Source organism: Pogoniulus pusillus, chromosome 25 (genome assembly GCF_015220805.1).
Source record: "Pogoniulus pusillus isolate bPogPus1 chromosome 25, bPogPus1.pri, whole genome shotgun sequence".
Taxonomy (NCBI): domain Eukaryota; kingdom Metazoa; phylum Chordata; class Aves; order Piciformes; family Lybiidae; genus Pogoniulus; species Pogoniulus pusillus.
In genome coordinates, this window is record NC_087288.1 from 12,749,035 (window position 1) to 12,767,102 (window position 18,068).

At 42.8% G+C, this 18,068-nt stretch overlaps 2 protein-coding genes across 5 annotated transcripts in view; one reads left to right on the forward strand and one right to left on the reverse strand.

Annotated features, from left to right (window-relative positions):
* SMYD2 (SET and MYND domain containing 2) overlaps window positions 1–12,195 on the forward strand; it is a 33,170-nt gene extending 20,975 nt beyond the window's left edge. Inside the window, exons 8-13 of one of the 3 annotated variants that reach the window (XR_010307057.1) lie at window positions 1,902–2,012; window positions 3,737–3,857; window positions 4,625–4,799; window positions 6,139–6,247; window positions 8,180–8,340; window positions 8,460–12,195. Coding sequence is in view for 1 of the 3 variants with exons in the window: in XM_064164500.1 (XP_064020570.1) it covers window positions 1,902–2,012; window positions 3,737–3,857; window positions 4,625–4,799; window positions 6,139–6,247; window positions 8,180–8,260 (597 nt within the window). In the remaining 2 variants the exon portion in view is untranslated. Of the gene's footprint in view, window positions 1–1,901; window positions 2,013–3,736; window positions 3,858–4,624; window positions 4,800–6,138; window positions 6,248–8,179 lie in introns of all 3 variants that reach the window. The other 2 variants (XR_010307058.1, XM_064164500.1) reach the window with 2 other exon arrangements.
* Window positions 12,196–14,962: 2,767 nt separating this feature from the next.
* PTPN14 (protein tyrosine phosphatase non-receptor type 14) overlaps window positions 14,963–18,068 on the reverse strand; it is a 70,144-nt gene continuing 67,038 nt past the window's right edge. For both annotated transcript variants that reach the window (XM_064164498.1, XM_064164499.1), the window contains exon 18: window positions 14,963–15,758. In XM_064164498.1, the coding sequence (XP_064020568.1) occupies window positions 15,630–15,758 (129 nt within the window). In that variant the 3' untranslated portion in view covers window positions 14,963–15,629. The remainder of the gene's footprint in view (window positions 15,759–18,068) is intronic.

Here is an 18,068-nt window from a genome sequence, read left to right on the forward strand (position 1 = left end):
GGGTACAGTCCTTTGATTTCTGTTTGGACAGAGCATCCACAAAACATGGGCCTCAGTCCTAGCCACCTCAACAGCTTTTGCTGGGAAGTCACAGGTGAACAGGAGTGTGATTTTAGCTGTGAGTGAAGCTGAACAATGATAGATAAAATTCTGTGAGATTAAGGATCTGTGTTTACTTTCCAACTTCCCCAGTCAAATAATGGACCTGGCAGGAAGTCTTCAGCAGCAGAGCTGCTTTTTGCATTTAAAAAAGAAAAAAAAGTTGTTAAACTGTTGCAGAGGACATTGAGATATCTGCAGAGGATAAAGATACAGAGCATTCTCTCTGATGATGGAGCTTGGGTAGAGTTTCAAAGGCTGATTTACTGGTAATTTAGTGGGCAAGGTTAACGCTGATCAAAATAAGTGAAGATTTATTTTTGCTGACTTTTACTGCTTTCTGAAGTGTGTGATGCCAGTTTTGAAGGAGGGGAGAGAGGTTATTTGTGTGGATTATAGCAGTTCACCACTGTGAACGAGGCGGGTTTCAGTTGCTGAAAACAAGGGCGAATGACTCGGGTGAGCGACTTCTTCCAACGCCATTTACTAACGATGATTTGTCTGTGATGTTGGCAGTCACTGCAAATGCATTGTGGTAATGGACAAGGACTGATCCTGGTTATGGAATTTTACTGTGGAGTCCTGGACGTTTTCAGCATGTTGGGGGAGGGCTTACAGTGAGAGGTAGAGATATGGATTATTTACCTTGCTTGGCATCTTCTTTTGATTTAGTTGTGTCTTCAAAGCTGCATCAGTTCTCCAGGACCTCATGGCTTTTGCACATTTGCTTTTCTAACACTTAAGAACTTTATAAATGTGAGCTGGTGGTTTTGCTTGGGCTCTGGTGTGGTCTTATGGCCTGTGTCTCCATCTTCAGGTTCAGTGTGGCCATTGCATCACAACATCTGTGAAGTTTCTGCTGTAATTGTGGTTCCTGCATTCTGCATGCTTTTAAAATAGAGAGGGGAGGAGTGTGGGATCACACAAAGTGAGAAGAAGAAGGTGTACTGAGTGGAATTATAGGCACACTATACTTAAAAAGAAAGGAACATTAAACATAGATTGAGCAATGTGTTGCAAATACCTATAAAGAAGGAAATAGAACTAAAGCTGCTCTTTAGTCTGCAAAATGATGACTGCACTGTGCTTCTGACATGTTTCTTGGGGGAGATTTCATTTTTAAAACAGCATGAAAGCTAGTTGCAGGGGGTCTTTTCTGAAGACTGCTGAAGCAAAGGAAAACTTAAGAACTGTATATGTGAAAGGCCTTAAAAACCTTCAAAAGCAGGTTTTCTTTGCTTTAAAATATCGCTGCTGAAGTAAATCTGGAATTCGTTCCCTTGCAACTGGAGTACTGGGCCTGCCTTCAAACACCCCAAAGTCCTGTCCAGAGTTTCTAAAGCTACTAGTGACTCTTGTTGCTCCAATTTGCATAGGTGTTCAGAAACAAACAATGGAGATTTCAACCTCCAATAAACCAGGCCACAGTAATTTATCCTAGGCTGGATATCGTTGTTTTACTTCTGAAAACCAGCCATCTCTTTGTAGTCTGACAAGAGCCTGAGATAGTTTCCTTATCCACACCTGAATCTTGTCCTGGGTTTAAGCCAGAGTAATATTTGAGGGAGATTTCATAGTGAATAGGAGAGGAAACACTTCTCTGTCAGGTTTCATTCAGAAGTGTCAACTCCTGATGCTGCCAAGAGACTTGCAGTGTGAGGGAACAGGCAGGTTATGTGGCTGCAGGGATGCACAAGTTGCATGAAAACGTAATCAATGTACTACATATATCAGAACTAGTAGTAGTAAATACGTGTAGTTACACTGCTTTTCACTGACTGCTCTGGTTTTATGCTATATAGGTTTTTACCAGCTACATTGACCTGTTGTATCCCACTGAAGACAGAAATGACCGGTTAAGAGACTCCTATTTTTTCAACTGTGACTGCAGAGAGTGCATTGCAAAAGATAAGGTAATAAAATTGGTGTGAAATTTGCTTCTGGCTCTTAAGGCATCTACATAGGTTCTTAGATGGAATATGATAGCTGGTTTAATTACATTTTGGAAAGTAAGATAATAGAGAGCGTGGCTTGGGTTTGCTCTTCTGTCTAGAAGAGTTTCTGATACTCATTCTTTCCACTGCAATCATGACTTGTCAGGAAATTTCCTGATAGAGGCCTCCTTCAAGTTGAGCTACAAAGCAAATATGAAAACTTTGTTAAAAGTAGGTAATTATACTGTGTCTACACTACCTGGCCAAAAGAATTTAGCTCAGAACTCCTTGGGGTTTTTTTTTTGTAACTGCATGTTTTCTACAAGTTCTCAGTGACTCTTGCTTGGAGCTTTTCTGGGGTCTGGTTCTGGGATAGAATCCTGCTGCAGTTTCCAGTTTGGGCATTGACTGAGAAGTCAATTCTAGGTGATATTATAATGTTACTGGATGATTTGGAGAGCCAGAAGAATCTGAAACTGGCTTTCCTTCAGTGTTGCTTTATCAGTTGTCTTAGAGATAGTAGGGTCCTAGGTCACAGCTGCTTGTGATGTTCAGGCCAGATTTATGTTCATTAGACATCACCTAGTGCCCTTCAATGGACAAAAGCAGACATCCTAACAGTGTTCCTTAAAACAAGATGTTCCTTTGAAGAAAAGGACTTTGGCAGGGGGGAAGTTACCCAAATGGATGGTGAAACGATTGTGTCTGTGTGACTGTTTGGACCTTCACTGGCAGACCCGGGAGAAGTGAGCTTTGTGTGACCCCTGTCACTCCAGCCAAGATCAGTCTGATCCCTAAGTGCCAGATCATTTCCCCTTCCCCCTGCCTATTTTCACAGAGGGGCCCTTTTAAGAGTTGCTTCCCAAAGTAACTAGACATCCATCTCTACCTCTAAATGGGGTCGTCTTTTGTAACTTCTTGCCAAATCCTACCTAATGGTCTTGTTTCAGGCCATTCTTTTGATACTGTAGTTGTATTTTTCCCCAGTTACCTTGTTAATTTTGCCACTGAATTTAACAAAGTCAGGTTTTCATCTGTGATTTTCAGCAACACACTGCCTGTCACTGAGCCTCCTTCAGCTCTGGAAAAGAGTGCCCTGTAGCCCTCCAAGTTGACTGATGAAATAATAAAGGAAAAAAGAAATCTGGCAACAGGAAAAGATTGTCTCCAGGTTGCAGCTGACTCTTCATGAAGCAGTAAGAGAGAAGGATAAAGAGTAAATGGAGCTGTCCAGCAGAAATAACAAAATATGGGATTTCTCTGTAGATATAAAGGATCTTTTTCTGTCTTTAATACCTTCTTGTTTTCTGCTGAGCTGTCATTTGGTAGTAGGTCTAAGGTGTTTAGGCTTTTTCTGTCCTTAAATTTGTGTTAATCTCTGATCTCTGGGAAGCACTGAAATTTTCTGTATAAAGCTGCTTTCATCACAAAGTCAGAAAGCTCTTGAGTCTTTCAAGAGAAAGGGACTGGACTTCATGGGAGTAGAGGATGGCAGATGAACTGGAAGGCACAGGATTCTAGGTTTCTCAGCCAAGGCTTTAGAGAAAAACTGCAGGTGCACACTGTACCTTTGTTTTTAGCTTTATTGAAGAGCTTAAGTTCCCATCTGTGTCCTTTCATTGGAGTTAATTTTGTGTGGCAGATGCACTTTTATTTGTAGGGCTTGGAACCTGCATTTCTAACATCCATTGTGTTTCCTTCAGGATAAAGAGAAACTGGAAATCCGCAAGCTGACTGTTCCCCCATCAGCACAGACAGTATGGGACATGATCAAATATGCCAGAAACGTGATTGAGGAGTTCAGGCGAGCCAAGCAGTACAAATATATCCTTTGTCTCACCCTGACTCCACTGGCTTGGTGTGTGTGACCTAAAACATCCTACCTGCTGGATTGCTTCAGAAATAGCCTCAGGAGAAATACTATGACCGTTTGAAGTTAATCTCACCACAGCAGTCTTTGTGTCTGAAGAGTTGTCCCTGGAAATGAGAGGCAGTTTAACATTGCAGGTGCTATTGGATTGTGAGACCCTGTGGGGCTCTCGGAGTGCAGCACAGGGTTGTCTTCACACAGCAGACCAGCGTCAGGCCTGTGCATAGGTGTGTGCTTGTGTTAGTCTGCTGCAGTATTGCTCTGTTTTGAGAGGCTGTGCATGAGGCTGCAGCTGTGGCAGGTGGTCAGGAGCCTACCTGTTGTTAACTGTGCTGTGATGCAGACAAAAATGCAGGATTTGCTGGGCCAGAAGCAAACCAGGCCACCTCAGGCCTGATTCAGTGCCCACTGCATGGGGAACTGCCCTCCCTCGTGCCGGTGCAGCGGTGGTTTAGAAAAGCTACCATTTTTTGGGGTTGCTTTTTCAGTCTGAAAGCTAGTTTTGTAGAGTATCTGAGAAGGAGGGGGAATACTGCCATGAGCAGAATCCCTCCTAGTATAGACCACCTTGTGAAAGGAGCTCTGGAGTTGTATCACAGATGAGTTGATGCCTTCTGAGAGAAAAGAGGACTTAGCAGACCTGTACTTTGCTTTGGCATAAGCAGGTAGATTTTTGATCAGAGGCCATCTATTTTTACTGGGTTCCTTAACTTCTTCATACCTCCTAGTGAATTACTGGAGATCTGTGAACTCAGCCTGGACAAGATGGGTGCGTTGTTTGAAGACAGCAATGTTTATATGTTACATATGATGTACCAGGCCATGGGTGTGTGTCTCTATGTGCAGGACTGGGAAGGTGCACTACGTTATGGGCAAAAAATTATCAGACCATACAGGTAAATATAAGACTTTCTTGCCTTTAGTGTTCTAACTCAGTAATCTGAATAATTAAGGCAAGTTTGGGCACTTCTCTCAGTACATATTGTATAAACATGCTACCCGTGACATCACTACTTGAAATGGAATGTTTAAATGCTGGGACGGGTTTTGTTACTGTCAAAATGTGGCCTGTAATACATAGCAGAGGGTGACAGCTGTGCTTTGAGTTCTTAAGTTTGTAGCATCTTAGGGACTGTGCTAGTTCTGCTTAGGGTTTTTAATATCCTATTACTTTACCATAGCAAAGCTTGGAATTTCATCTGCCGTTCGTACTTTGAGGCAATGGAGGCAAAGACTGCTGTTGCTGTCCCGTCCCGGTCCTTTCCTTCTTCAAGTAGCACAATGGTCACCTGCAGGAGAGCAGAGACCTGTCCCAGGGCTGGGGCTGAGCAACAAAGGGAGCTGGGGCTGAGCTCAGCTCCTGCACTCAGAGGCTGTGGGTGCCCCACTGCCCTACAGCTGAGTGTGCAGGCTGAAGCCCCACGTGGGGCAGGGCAGCACACAGCCTCTGCAAGGCATAAGTTCTCCCACCAACAAGTTCTTCTGTGGTTTTGCAGTAACGATCTTGTTCATTAGATCCAGCCAGTTAAGTGCTGTATCTGATCCTGCCTTCAATCTCCCAGGCAGATTTTTGTCTTGAAATGGGACTGTCTTGCCAGCTGGGGGAAGCACAAGTAAAACTCTCCCTGTGGAACAGATGCCAATTTAAAGTCACAGATCACTTGGCAAAGAGCAGTGATACAAAGGAGCGGCCAACATTCCCCCCGCTGGGGGCTTAGTACTATTTATCTTTCCTGGGACTTGCCCAGCTCCTCTGGCTCTGAGCCTGGCATTCCAGGTCAGCTTGGCTGAACTGGGCTCTGCTAGTTCAGTGTGTGTGCATACAGAATGGCCTGTGTGCTGTACGTGCTGCTGAGAGCCCCTGGCTTCCCAGCAAAGATCAGCTGTTGTGGAACTCTTGCAGAGTTACTTCTGCAAGAGTAGGTGGCTCAAAAAACTCGGAACAATACAGTCTCTTTCTGTAGCTGGCCAGATTAAAACTAGTGACAGAAAGTCATTGCCATCTGACAGCTGTTCAGAGGCATATGGTAGTTTCAGTGCAATTCCCAATTGACAGGCGTCCCCATCCCAGACGCAGTTGGCACCGGCTCTTGGCAGTCACGGCAGAGGGGACGAGTGGTGAATGGGTAGGGGCAAGGAGAGGCAGCTTCTTACTCCCTGAGAGAAGGCTGGGAGCTGGGAAAATGCTGTGAAACTGCCAGGTTTGATACAACTGAATTTCTTTCTCTCTTGCAGTAAACATTATCCCTCCTACTCACTGAACGTTGCCTCCATGTGGCTGAAGTTAGGGAGACTGTATATGACGCTGGAGAACAGACCGGCTGGAGTTAAAGCCCTGAAGAGGGTACTTATTTCCTGCTTTCTTAATTAAAAATACCTGTTCAGGCATGGGACCATTGAAACACTACGTGCTGCTCTCTGGGAGCTTGGCTTGGTAGGAAATGCACCACATGGTAAGGTATTTGGTTATTGGATTTTTTTTGGCTCAGCTTTGACTTTTCCAAAGATGCAGCACAGGTCTGTTCTCGCGTACGGAGCGGTCTTACCTTTCCACAAGGGACTTCTGCTGCAGCAGCTGAATGAGCACAATGCTTAATCATTTGTTACTCGTTCTTCCTTGGGCTAGAGCTCTACCAGTGTAAATGAAGCAAAACTCCAGCTTCTCACTTGCTAGGGAAGGATAGAAAAAATGCTTGTCTCAGAAGAGGCATGTCATGTTTGACTGAAGCTGGTGATTTGGGTAGCCAAGTTAAACTAGGCCTGCTTTTGGTGGTTGGTTGTTCTGGAACCAATTGATTTTTAAAGAGCCCAAGGAAATGTAGTGCATCTGTTCATGCTGAAATTGGCAAATAGGAACATTTGGCTTCACATTTTTCCTCACCCTTTTTCACTACTAAATTTCTTACCCTTTTTTAATTGGTCTATAGTATGTTTCTTGACTTCTTCCCCTGTTGTTGGACACAAGTTTATTTTAGTTTCTTATGCATCAGTGACTACTGTAGCATGGAATGGCCTGGTGTAGAATAGCATGAATTTTTTTGTCTTCCTTTTTAGATGCTGCTAAGTTTTCAGCCAGCAATAACAGAGCCATCCAGCCATGGCAAAAGATACCATGAGAATATATGCTCTAAAATTTAGCTGTTACCTAGTTTAAAATTAGCATAGGTTTTCCTTTACTGTGGCGTTAAAAGCTTTGACAAAAACTGGGATTTGTGCCAGTAGGAACATGGGATTAGGGGGGTTGGGAACTGTAGGTAGATGTGTTGGCATAGTTAGCTTCCTAACACAAACATTTTCTAATGACTCACTTCCAAAAGCTGCCTACAGGAACAGCCCAAAGTTATCCCAGCCCCTGATGTTTGGGATTTAGTGGAAAAACAAACCCGTTGTTCTCTGTCAGTTTGCAAGCAGCTTGTCCAGGCCATCCTTTCTTCTTGTGGGCAGGAGTGGGCAATGAGTTCATTTCTAACTGCTGCTGAGGTGGAACCAAAAGCTTTTGTTGTACTCAGTTAACAAGATCATAATTCCACCAAGGAGAAAACTGCTAAATGGTCTGAGGGCTAGGATGCTGCAATTGCTCACCTTATCACTCTGGTCCTTAAATATTCTCAAGCTTACTCCAAAATTGTTTCTTTCATTCCTATCTACTGTATCCTTTTATGATGTCTGCTCTCCTTTTTTCCCAGTTGTGGATAGTGGCAGGAAGCACAAGTCTCTTAGAACCAGAGCAAGCTGTTGGTGAAACTGCAGGGAGCTGGGCACAGCAGTTTGACTCTGACAGGGTCTCCCTTTTGCCTAAGTGGGTGCCTGAGCAGTTACTTCCTTTGTAAAGCCCCTGGAGCCAGCAGAAGGTTTACAGAATCAAGTCTGAAATGCCTTAACATAACTTGTGCAGTAGGTCTGCTTTTCAGTCTGATGGCTGAAGGATAAATTGGTAGGAACAGAGCTCTGTCTGATACTGCTTAAGTCCTCTGCCAGAACATTACCCACCCCACTTACAGTTTTCTGTCCTGGAGCTGGTTGCATTCAAAGTCATTTTGTCAGGAATATAATTTTGAAAGGTGCTTTGGGATCCTTTAAGATGAAAGATTCATTCTCTGAATGTAAAACCTTTATTACTTAGTTTTGAATTTCATTTTATTGCCTACTGGGTTTATGACTACAAGGGGACAAAAAGTAGCTAGAGGTGTCAGACTGTTTCAAACCTCTAAAGAGCGTATTTATAGCCTGGTGTTATATAGGAATCAATTGTGTGAATATTTTTTTCTTTTCATAGGCAATTGCTATCATGGAAGTAGCACACGGGAAAGATCATCCATACATTTCAGAGATCAAACAGGAATTAGAGGACCACTGAGCCTTTGAATCTATGCAATCCTTCAAACCTTTATTTAAAAAGCCTTCTTACGGAAACCTTCGGGAGCGCTTTGAAAAGCGGTAGAGTATGAACACAGTTCTCTCCTATAATTGGAATGACAAACACACTTAGGCCTTGCAAAATGTCCCTAGCTTCTACACAGCTACAATTGCCATTTTTCTTTCTTCTTCTTTTTAAGGAAGCATCCATGGTCTCTTAAAGATTATGCCTTTTGACAGCTCACCTGCAAAAATGGCCATTTTTTCTTTATGGATTTGAACGTGTATTTGGGTAAAGTAAAATAAACACTTAGCTGGGTAGAGCAGTTCTGTGATGTCCACCCTCACTTAGATCACTTCATTTGATTTGACAAATGAGCAAAAGCTGTACTTCTTGTGTTGTAGGATGCAGTTCCTCTTTTCACAAGTCCTTTTTTGTTTGCAGTCATTTAAGAGAGAGGGGAAATGAAGGTGATGGATTCTGCACATTGTGCACTACCACCACCACTGTTCCCCCAGCCAGGTCATCTGCAGGTCCATCACTGCTACTGGCAGGTGGGAATTCATCACTGCAAGGACCTGGAGCTCAGCATGTCTTGTTCAGAGAATGCTGGCACCTAGCTCAGGCTCAAAGGCTTGCATAAGGTGTGAATTGTGCAGCTTCTGGCTCTTTAACCCCCTTCACTAGTTAGAATGGATTTGTTGCAGAGGAGAGCTACCTTTGCTTCCAGTGGATTAAAACTGTTCTGTTAATACATTAGCAATTAATTTTAGTAGAGAAATAAGAACCTTTTTTTGAGGAGAGAATCCAGGACTTGGCTTTCTCTGCCCATATGCAAGACTGAAGAATTGTTTTTTCTCTCCATTTAGATCAATTGCAGGAGACTGCTTGTTAGGATAGAGGAGGAAGAGGAGGGTGAGAGTGGCTGTACAGTTCCAGCACTGAAGCTGAAATAGGTTGCACAGTAAAACTACGTGGCCACTCCTTACAGCCAGCACAGCTTACAAGGTACAGTGGGACAGAGAACACATCACCATTAAAAAGGTCACATTTTCTTCCTGCTATGCACTGCTCTGAAAACAAAACTGCTGGAGAACAAGGGTTTTGTCAGCTCATTCCGATGAAAGCTTTTATAGCTCTCTAGGCAGCTGGAGTACATAAAACTGCACCAGATCCTGTGCTGCCAGAAACCCAAGACCACTTAACTATAGCCAAGCCTAGGAAGAGGGCACCAAATGTTTGTCCTACCTTTATCTCATCCAATGGAACACTTGCCCAAAGAAATGGCACCTTAGCTTCAGAATATAGCTAGAGCCCAGGCAATACTTCACAACACTATAAAGAATCAGGTTAGCTTACCAGAGCACCAGTGGGAGTCTTGCCCCTGTGAAACTTGGATTTATTTACAAGAGGTTCTTTAAAGCTGACTGTGGCACTGGCTGCGCCTATCAGGTTAACATGGGAAAGTAAAGCAGGGGAGCTGCAAGTACAAAACCTCAAGCTGGTACAGGAAATAAAACACAAGTATAGTTTTCCTTGGGGGGGGAGGAAAACAGGTTTATTGTATACTGTGAATTTGAAGGACAGCTTTACCAAAAAACCTTAGTGACTATAGCATATAAGAAACTATTTACACAAAGGCAGTGAAATGGGTAAAAAATTATTTCGGTCAGTTAATGCTGAATAGAACTTTATAAAAAAGAGAAAGAAAAGAAACAGTGCAAAAATACTGTCAAAAGTAATCAGTTCTATACACAAGATAAAACTGACAAGCATAAGCTTATGTACTGATATGAATAATACATTAGAATATAAAATAGCATGCATAGATTTCATTTTTTAAAGGCTTTCAATAGCATAAGGTAGTTCTGCCATTCAGCCCTAACAGGAAGGAGTGAGAGGCAGGAACTGATGTCTTGTTTCCCCAAAAATGTGTACGTACACTGAGGTGGTGAGATTCAGATCACTGTTTTGTGCTAAACTGGCATGTACAGAATTACAGAACAAATACAACAGGAAGCATCAAAATACTGAATTAAAACAGGACAGTAAAATCCAGTGACGTAAAACTTACTTAAACATCTTATTTCATTTAACACATCCCACACAGTTATATATGGGAATATTACAGTCATCTGCATATGTAAACTTTTTCCTTTGTAAAATAGCCAAAAAGAGGTACTTTGCTCCATATGGAGGACATGTTTTCCTCTTCAGTAATCTCAACAGGATAAACAGCTGATTAACAATGTTTCTGGCACTAAAGATTTATATTCTTTTCAAGACTGAGTAGCAGCAAGAAAATACTTTAACATACACAGGAAAGGAAGTTCTTACAAACCTAATGTATAATGAACTCGTGGAACTTAACCAACGTAGGATGTTGTGAAGGCCAGAGGAATAAATGGTTTCTGAAGAAAAGGTGATGTGACTCAGGGAAGATGGATCCATCAGCAGTTACTGAACGCAGCAAGTGGGATCTAACGTTTGCCTCAAGAAGCCCCAAAAGGGCTGGTTGCCAGATGTGCTAGAGGCTGAGCACCCTCTTCTAGATGCTTTCATGTTTCTTCTTTGTCAACTACCAGCCACTGCCCAAGACAGGCTCTGACCTCCAATCTGCCATGGAACTAGTCTGAGAGAAGCCTTCCTTTTTTATGCCTGCTTGCCTGCTTGCCTGCCTGCCCCTGAGATGTCAGAAGCTGCGTGTCCAAAACACTTGAGTCTGTACCAAAGCGATTTGCAAGAATAAAACTATTAAGCACTACGTTCATTTTAGGGATCAGCTGAAGTATTAATCTTTCCTGCACTGGGATTCCTCAGTGAAAGCTGCTAGTTAAGATCTGACTCCCAGATCACCCTCCAAAAGCAAAGTACCTGCTGCTGTTGCATGTGGGAAGCTCTCAGTGAGGGTGCAGATAAAGGACAAGAAACAAAACTTCAAAGAAACGCCAGCCAAACAATGGCAGAGAGGAACCAACACAACTGTAATCTAAGATACTCTACAAACACAACATTGATTTACTTTAAATGGATAAACACTGGTGGTTTTGACCTGTGTGCAATGTTTTGTTTCACACTCTAACAATAGTTTTATCTATGGTTAAGGATTAATCTTCTGTTCTTTGTCCAACAGCCCCAGCAGCTGGCTGATCCCTTCCTCAGATCACAGTCCCTGCAAGCTAAGGCTGCATGTATAATGTCTGCTTCTTTAAAGACTGGGATGGCATCTGTAGCTCCTAGAAGCAGCAAACAACTCTCTAGGAGGCTAAGAACAAATGGGGGACAACTGCCTTTGGCGTTTTGAATTTGCAGCCTTTCTTATGTTGGCATCAAACCTCATCCCCAAACTCTGCATTAGCAGATTTACATGCATTTTTGTAGCAGGGAGGCCAAATCATATTGTCATGCAGTGCTTCCCTTTCAAGGCCAATTCTGGTATTTGCTCTTTGGATACGATGCATCCAATACGCTGGTGCATCCTATATCCCGTGCAGCAGGTACCTCTGCAACTCTATGGCTGTACAGCATTCTTTTCCACAAAGAACAGCAGCAAAATTGACCTCTCAGTGATGCATGAGCTGCTACAGCAAATACCAGCTGTAGAGATGCTTCCACTTTCTGAATATACAGTTCACAAATCATTTGCAAGCCTGACAACAGCTAATATAGTCATCATCTCCTCCCAGGAGACTGGTGGGAAGCCAGCTGTTGAGAATGCAGCCTGGTCAGTAGCTGCTGAGTTTTCCCCATAGGCTTCTGTGTTACATGGGAGTACGAGATTGCCCATCAGCATTTAGAGTTGCTTGTGGATTACACAGACAGAGCAGCTGTTGGATCAAAGAATAAACTGTTCGTTTAAAATGACCATCTCTCTTGAAGCGTAAGACTTTTCCAGCCTATGTTTTGCCATTTGCAGTCTTGTCTGTTTACAAAAAGTCATTTAAAAAAGCTCTTGAATTCATGCAAATATTTAGTAGTATTTGTAGCTGAGGTAACTGATTTAAAATAAGAGGAAGAGAAATGTCCTTCAGTAAACCTTATATAAAGGACTGCATTAGCAGTAGGTTTACTGCAGTTCTCACAGCTGGAACAGTGTCTCCTGCCAGCTGGAACTAGTTTTGAGAAAAGGTATTTCCAGTAAAGCTAAGCATTTAGGTTCCCTGTATAGCTATACACGACAGAGGTTGTGGGAACAAGCTGCTTCTTTTCTTAGGTACTTGAGGACAAGAGGTGTCAATGCAGCTCTGCTGAGGATGACTGCAGCACTGAGTAACATCAGAACTCAGCTGTCACCTCTCCCACCCCTGACCCTCTAGAGAAACAACAATAGGTGTGAAATGTTCAGTTAACTTCAACCAAAACTTTGATGCCAGTAACCTCAATACCATAATTGCTAAGAGAGTAAAAAAAAACCTGGGAGTGGGGGGAAGGCTACAAAATACAGATGAAGAGTGGACAAAAAGGGATGACCTACACAATAGATTCCCAAGTCCGACTCTCACTCTAAGTTTTCTCTTAGTCGTGGAGCATGGGCAAACATGCCAGACTGCAATATGGATGCCTTGGGAGAAGGCTGCTTTTGTCAGATGTTTCAAGATGCAGATCTATTCACTGACTGTTGATGCATCTTTGCAAGGATTTCACTCCAGACTTTGCTCTAAATGAATGAAATTGGTCTCTTACAACCTACTCACTGTCATGCTTTGGTGTTAAAAACTCCATGCAGCTCAACATACAGCATCTCTAAACTGTCTCCTTTTCTCTTAAGGATTCTGCTTTTGAAGTCAGTGGAACAGAAACTAAACAACACTGTTGCTTCAGTCTCATGCATTTGTTCCTGCTATGACTAATAAAAGAATGGATGCAAAATGCATTTTCCTGTCACTCCCTGAAAGTTAGGAAATACTGCCCAAGCAATTTTGGTCTGATAGAATGGCAGCAGGTTCAAAGGCAGAGGGTTCAGTTTTTCCCTTACAAGACTGTATCACATTTCAGCTGTAAAACACTGGTTTGGTTGAAGCCTGGGCTGGAAAGGAACCTCTGAAAACATGCAGCAGCCCAATTCACTTATGGTATTAGCAGATCTAGTCAAGATAAAATCTAGCAGGAAAAAATACATTGAAGTCAGATGAAAGGAAAAGTTTAAAATTACCATTCTTTGAAAATGAAAGGGGAAAAATGAGTCATGTTGGCCTCTATCTACCACACCAGCCCTGTTAATTGGAAATGACTGTTTATTACATGGCCACTTACTTGGTTCATTAATAGGCACTGACTTAATTTGGAAAAGGCTTTTCAGTGCCATTTTATAATTATTATTTTTCTAAGCCACCTCTGGTGCATCTTTGCATGAAAAAAACCCATTTGTTTCATTTTCTTCCTTTCAAACGTAGCACTTTACCTTCTCGTCAACAAGAACCTTCCTGTGCCTGCTGCAGAAACAGAAGTAAACATTTCAGCCAAGAAAAGCAGAACAGTGAGGCACAAGAATGAATTTTTTTCCCTCCTGATTTTCTACTTCTCACATCCAAATGGAGCAATGGGACTTGACAGCTCTGAGTTCAAACTTAATTCATCATTAGGAAATTATTCAAAAAGTTATAACGAGATAACTAATTTAATACATTTTGCTTCAAGGTTTATTCCTTGGCTGTTTTCCCAGATATAAAGCATCTCTCAGCAATTATCATGCAGATGCTGCTGAAAAGACTTTAAATGGTTGCTGCACTAATTTAACAAGAGATGTATTGGCACTGGCAGAAGAAATTAAGAGGAAAACTAAGTTGATTGAAAATTCAGCTGATCCCTAAAAGGAACATGGTCAACATGCTACAGCTAAGTAACTTTCTGTGATGTGTTGGTAGTTGGAAGTCTCCACAAGAACACAGGTCACCTCGTTAGGCCTGTACTACAGAGAGCCAGATTAGCACAGCACAGGTTTAAATAAACTGAAGGAATATTCTGGTGCAGAGCCTTAGCTTGGGCTCCCACTGATTATAGGAAAAGGTAGGTGTGCAGACCTCTTCAGTGCTGAAGCTGAGTGCTCGTAGTCCTAGCCTTTGTATGCTGACCAGCAGTTTGGAGGTGGGGATGCAATGGATAAACAGTGATGGAACTGGAAGATAAATTTTATCTGGGAAAAGGATACAAAGAAAGCTGATTTCACCGTGACAGAGTAACTGCATTCTATCGCATGCCCCGAGGGGATGCAAGAGATTTCTGAAACTGGGTGTGACCCTGGGCAAGCCCATCCAGCTTTAAAGTTAGCCCTGGGGTGAGAAGGGCTGGGACCAGAGATGCCCGAGGCTCTTCTCCAGCCTGATCCATTCTCTGACAGCCTGACAGAACTGCACTTGAAGCAGGGCTGGACTGCTTAAAGGAGAGTGGCAGTGTGCAGGGAAGGGAGAGAGGAGTCAAGTGTGAGGAGGGTGCTTGGGTCATCTCATTTAAACTACACCATCACCTAGAAAGGTAGGACCAGATGATCTTTAGGGTCCCTTCCAACCTGGAATTCTGTGATTCTGAACTTCAGTGCAGGAACTTTCCACCTCTTACACCAGAAATAAAAGTGTAAGAGTCCCACCACAACTTTCTTAACCCACAGACCACCACAGTTCCCTGAAAGATTCATTCTCTGACTTCACCCTGCACTGCTTCAGCTCTTTGAAACCCCTTCAAAGATTGCAGGCAGTAGGAAAGGCCTCATTTAAAAGGTGGATATATTGCTTTTTTTCCAAGGACAAATATAAAACCATAATTCTTGTCGAATTTGAGCAGCTTAGCACCCAAAACTCTCTGCTCTCACAACATCCTGTGTTTGAGCCCTCTGGTACATGACCAGTCTCTGCACGTACAGAGACTCGGGTCTCCTTCATCCAGGACTGTGTTCCCTCAGCTTCCACCTGTACAGAACTGTAGCTGACGCCTAGCAGGTCTTGTTTTTACCACGGAAGCCACATATCTGGGTCCAAAACGTTCTTACATGAGAAAAAGCCTACTGCCAAATGACTCTTCATTTCAGAAGCTGTGTGACAAAATAAAAGTCCAGTACACTACCTCTACAAAGGATTGCTTTCCTTACGGACACGTTACAATGCAGACCAGTCACGTCAAATGTGGTTCAGCTTGAAGATCACTGTAAATTTTACAAGTTATTAAAGTAATTCACAAGTTGTTCAAAGAAAAAAATAAATTATGTCATGTATAAAATAATCCACTGGAGATTCTAGTAAAGAACAATCACTCCTTACTTTCAGGACAACTTTAAAAAGTGCAAGATATGCACATAGTGTTGTTAAGGTATTTTCACCTTGTTCATGAGTAAGGTTCAGTCAGATCCACAAAGCTGGGTCTGGGATGTTAGAAAAGGTTAAATAAGTCTGGAGTTCTGCAGGAACTGGATGAGCACTTGATAGACAAACTTGTACTGGGCTATGGTCTGTATCATAAACATTCTCTGCTCCCGCAGGTGTCTCAGCATCACAGGAACATCCACTTTCTGTAAAGCACAGGCAAGAAAAAGACACTTAAGGATGTGGGTTCATTCAATCAGTCAATCAATCAATCAATCATTGCCTCAAAGATCAGTTATCTGATGCAGAGACCTGTACTGAATGTAGTGTATTATAACCAACCAGAATAAAACACAGGGTTTTTTTCACCAGCTTTCATTTCAAGGAGGGTTACAGCAGTCAGGTTACTGCTCACCCAGGGCTTTCCCCACCAAGGCTTATGGGAATTTCTGAACTGATGTAAATAGGCAGATGACTAATGGCCTGTCTTCCAGTTGTGTACCACTGATTACCTCTCAACAGACCATCAACAGAACACTTAATAAAGTGTGGCTTCTTTTGGAGTTTTCTTCTGCTACTACATACTTATTTTCAGATCAGCAAGCTAACAGCTAGATAAATACATGCAGAAAGTCCAGTGCAAAACTTCAACAGCCAGCATTCTATAGCTTGGCTCAGACTACCACTGAGTGCACCAACAGGTGCCATGTCCACCTGCATACTGCCCTCAGATCTATGGCCAAACTTAGTGAAGGAGGATCTGAGAGGTTTTTAAAACAGCAAGGGGGTGTTGGGATCGTAGGCACAAAGGTCACTTGGACAGAATTAGAAGCGCAGGCAAATACACCCGTCCTGCCACTGAAGGATAAGGGAACTCGTCACCAAAAGGTCCAAAAACTCTCTGACACCTGACCTCCCACAGCCAAGACTTGGCTAGTAAATAATGTTCCTGAAGAAATACATCTGTAGAAGTGAAACAAGGACCCAATATCTGCAATGAGTATTTTGCAGACTTCTGGTCAGCGCTGGTCCATTCCCATCTACTTGTATGTCCATCAGCAGCTGGGACACATTGGGTATTCTCCAGGGATGCACCTTCCAGCTTAGCTTCATCTAAAAGAAATTCACTCACATGCCCCAGAAATGCTCTGCAATAGGAACCAAAGCACAGCAAGTGGAGACAGATCAGGTGGTGCAACATGAAGGCACATCCCATACCCTGTCAAGCACACTGGGGCACAGGCACCCTATAATGGCCCAAATTAAAAAACTCTGTGACACAGAAGTCCATCAAATGAGGCAAAGCATAAGAAGTCACTGCAAACTTCATTAGGTGTTACCATCAAGTATCTGGCATTTAGGGAGCAAACAACCCTACGATGTGCCTGCATTTTGTCTGTTACAGCAGGTACGTGATCTATTCAGAAGTCATCAAGCCATGAAGCTCAGTTTGCCAAGCTCTAAATCTAAAGGGCATGTAATAGGACCCAGGATCAGGGGCACATATTTTCTGTGGCAGCAGTAAATGCAAGCACTAAGATACATGCTCTTTGAGGAAGCTCTTAAACAGTTCAAGATACAAACCAGTTGTTCCATAAGCAGCAAACTGCACTTCATAATGTTAGTTTGTCATTCCAGAAACACAAAAAGAAACACAGAAAGTCTTTTGGCTGAGATGAGAAACGTTACAAGCTCTATGCCTGGACAGAGAAACAAAGTACGACTGCTGCTAACACCTGGAAGTGCAGCTGGGCACAGAGTCAGCTTCCCTGCACACTGAAGTTTTCTGGAGAGCTTAAAATAAAACTCACCCTGCATATCCATTTCTGTCCATACAGAAATCTCATCATCTCCATTCTGTGTAAACAAGCCCTAACTCACAGGCTATCACTTTCTGAAAACAAGGCCAAATATTCTGCCACATACCCAACAAGCTGTTATGAAAAGGACATCTCTAGAGAGTCAACAAGTGCAAAGACCTGTGATGAGTAATGCCATATTACTTTCAAACAGGTGCAAAGGAAAACCTAAGCTTGTTGCAGTTAACTTGGAGGAAGCTGCCCCCGTGGACTTGAACGCTTATGAAAGCCACACAGTCCTTCATTGAGCAGTCGTGTGGAATCTGATCTCACCTGAGCAACTACACCAAAAATGCAGGCCAGCTTCAACCTGCACACCACATGCTTCTCTCACAGGTTTGGTGCCTGACAGCTCGTTCATTTTCACTGGGCACACAGTGATATGTGCACCTCCTCGACACGGACTAGGCTCTGACTTACCTCAGAAACGAAAGAAAAATCTGTCCTGCCTATTTGACCTTGCCATTTGTAGTCAACTCAGAATTTCAGTCCAGGGAAGCAGAATCTTCAAACTCACCTCCACTACAACATACATGTCCAAAAAAGACAGGTAATGCTTTGCTAAGGTGGCGTTTGTGAAAAGCACAAACAAAAATGGCACTCATTTCTGACGCTCAGGCTAAAAGCTCTCTCTTACAAAAACACACTACAGCTGCA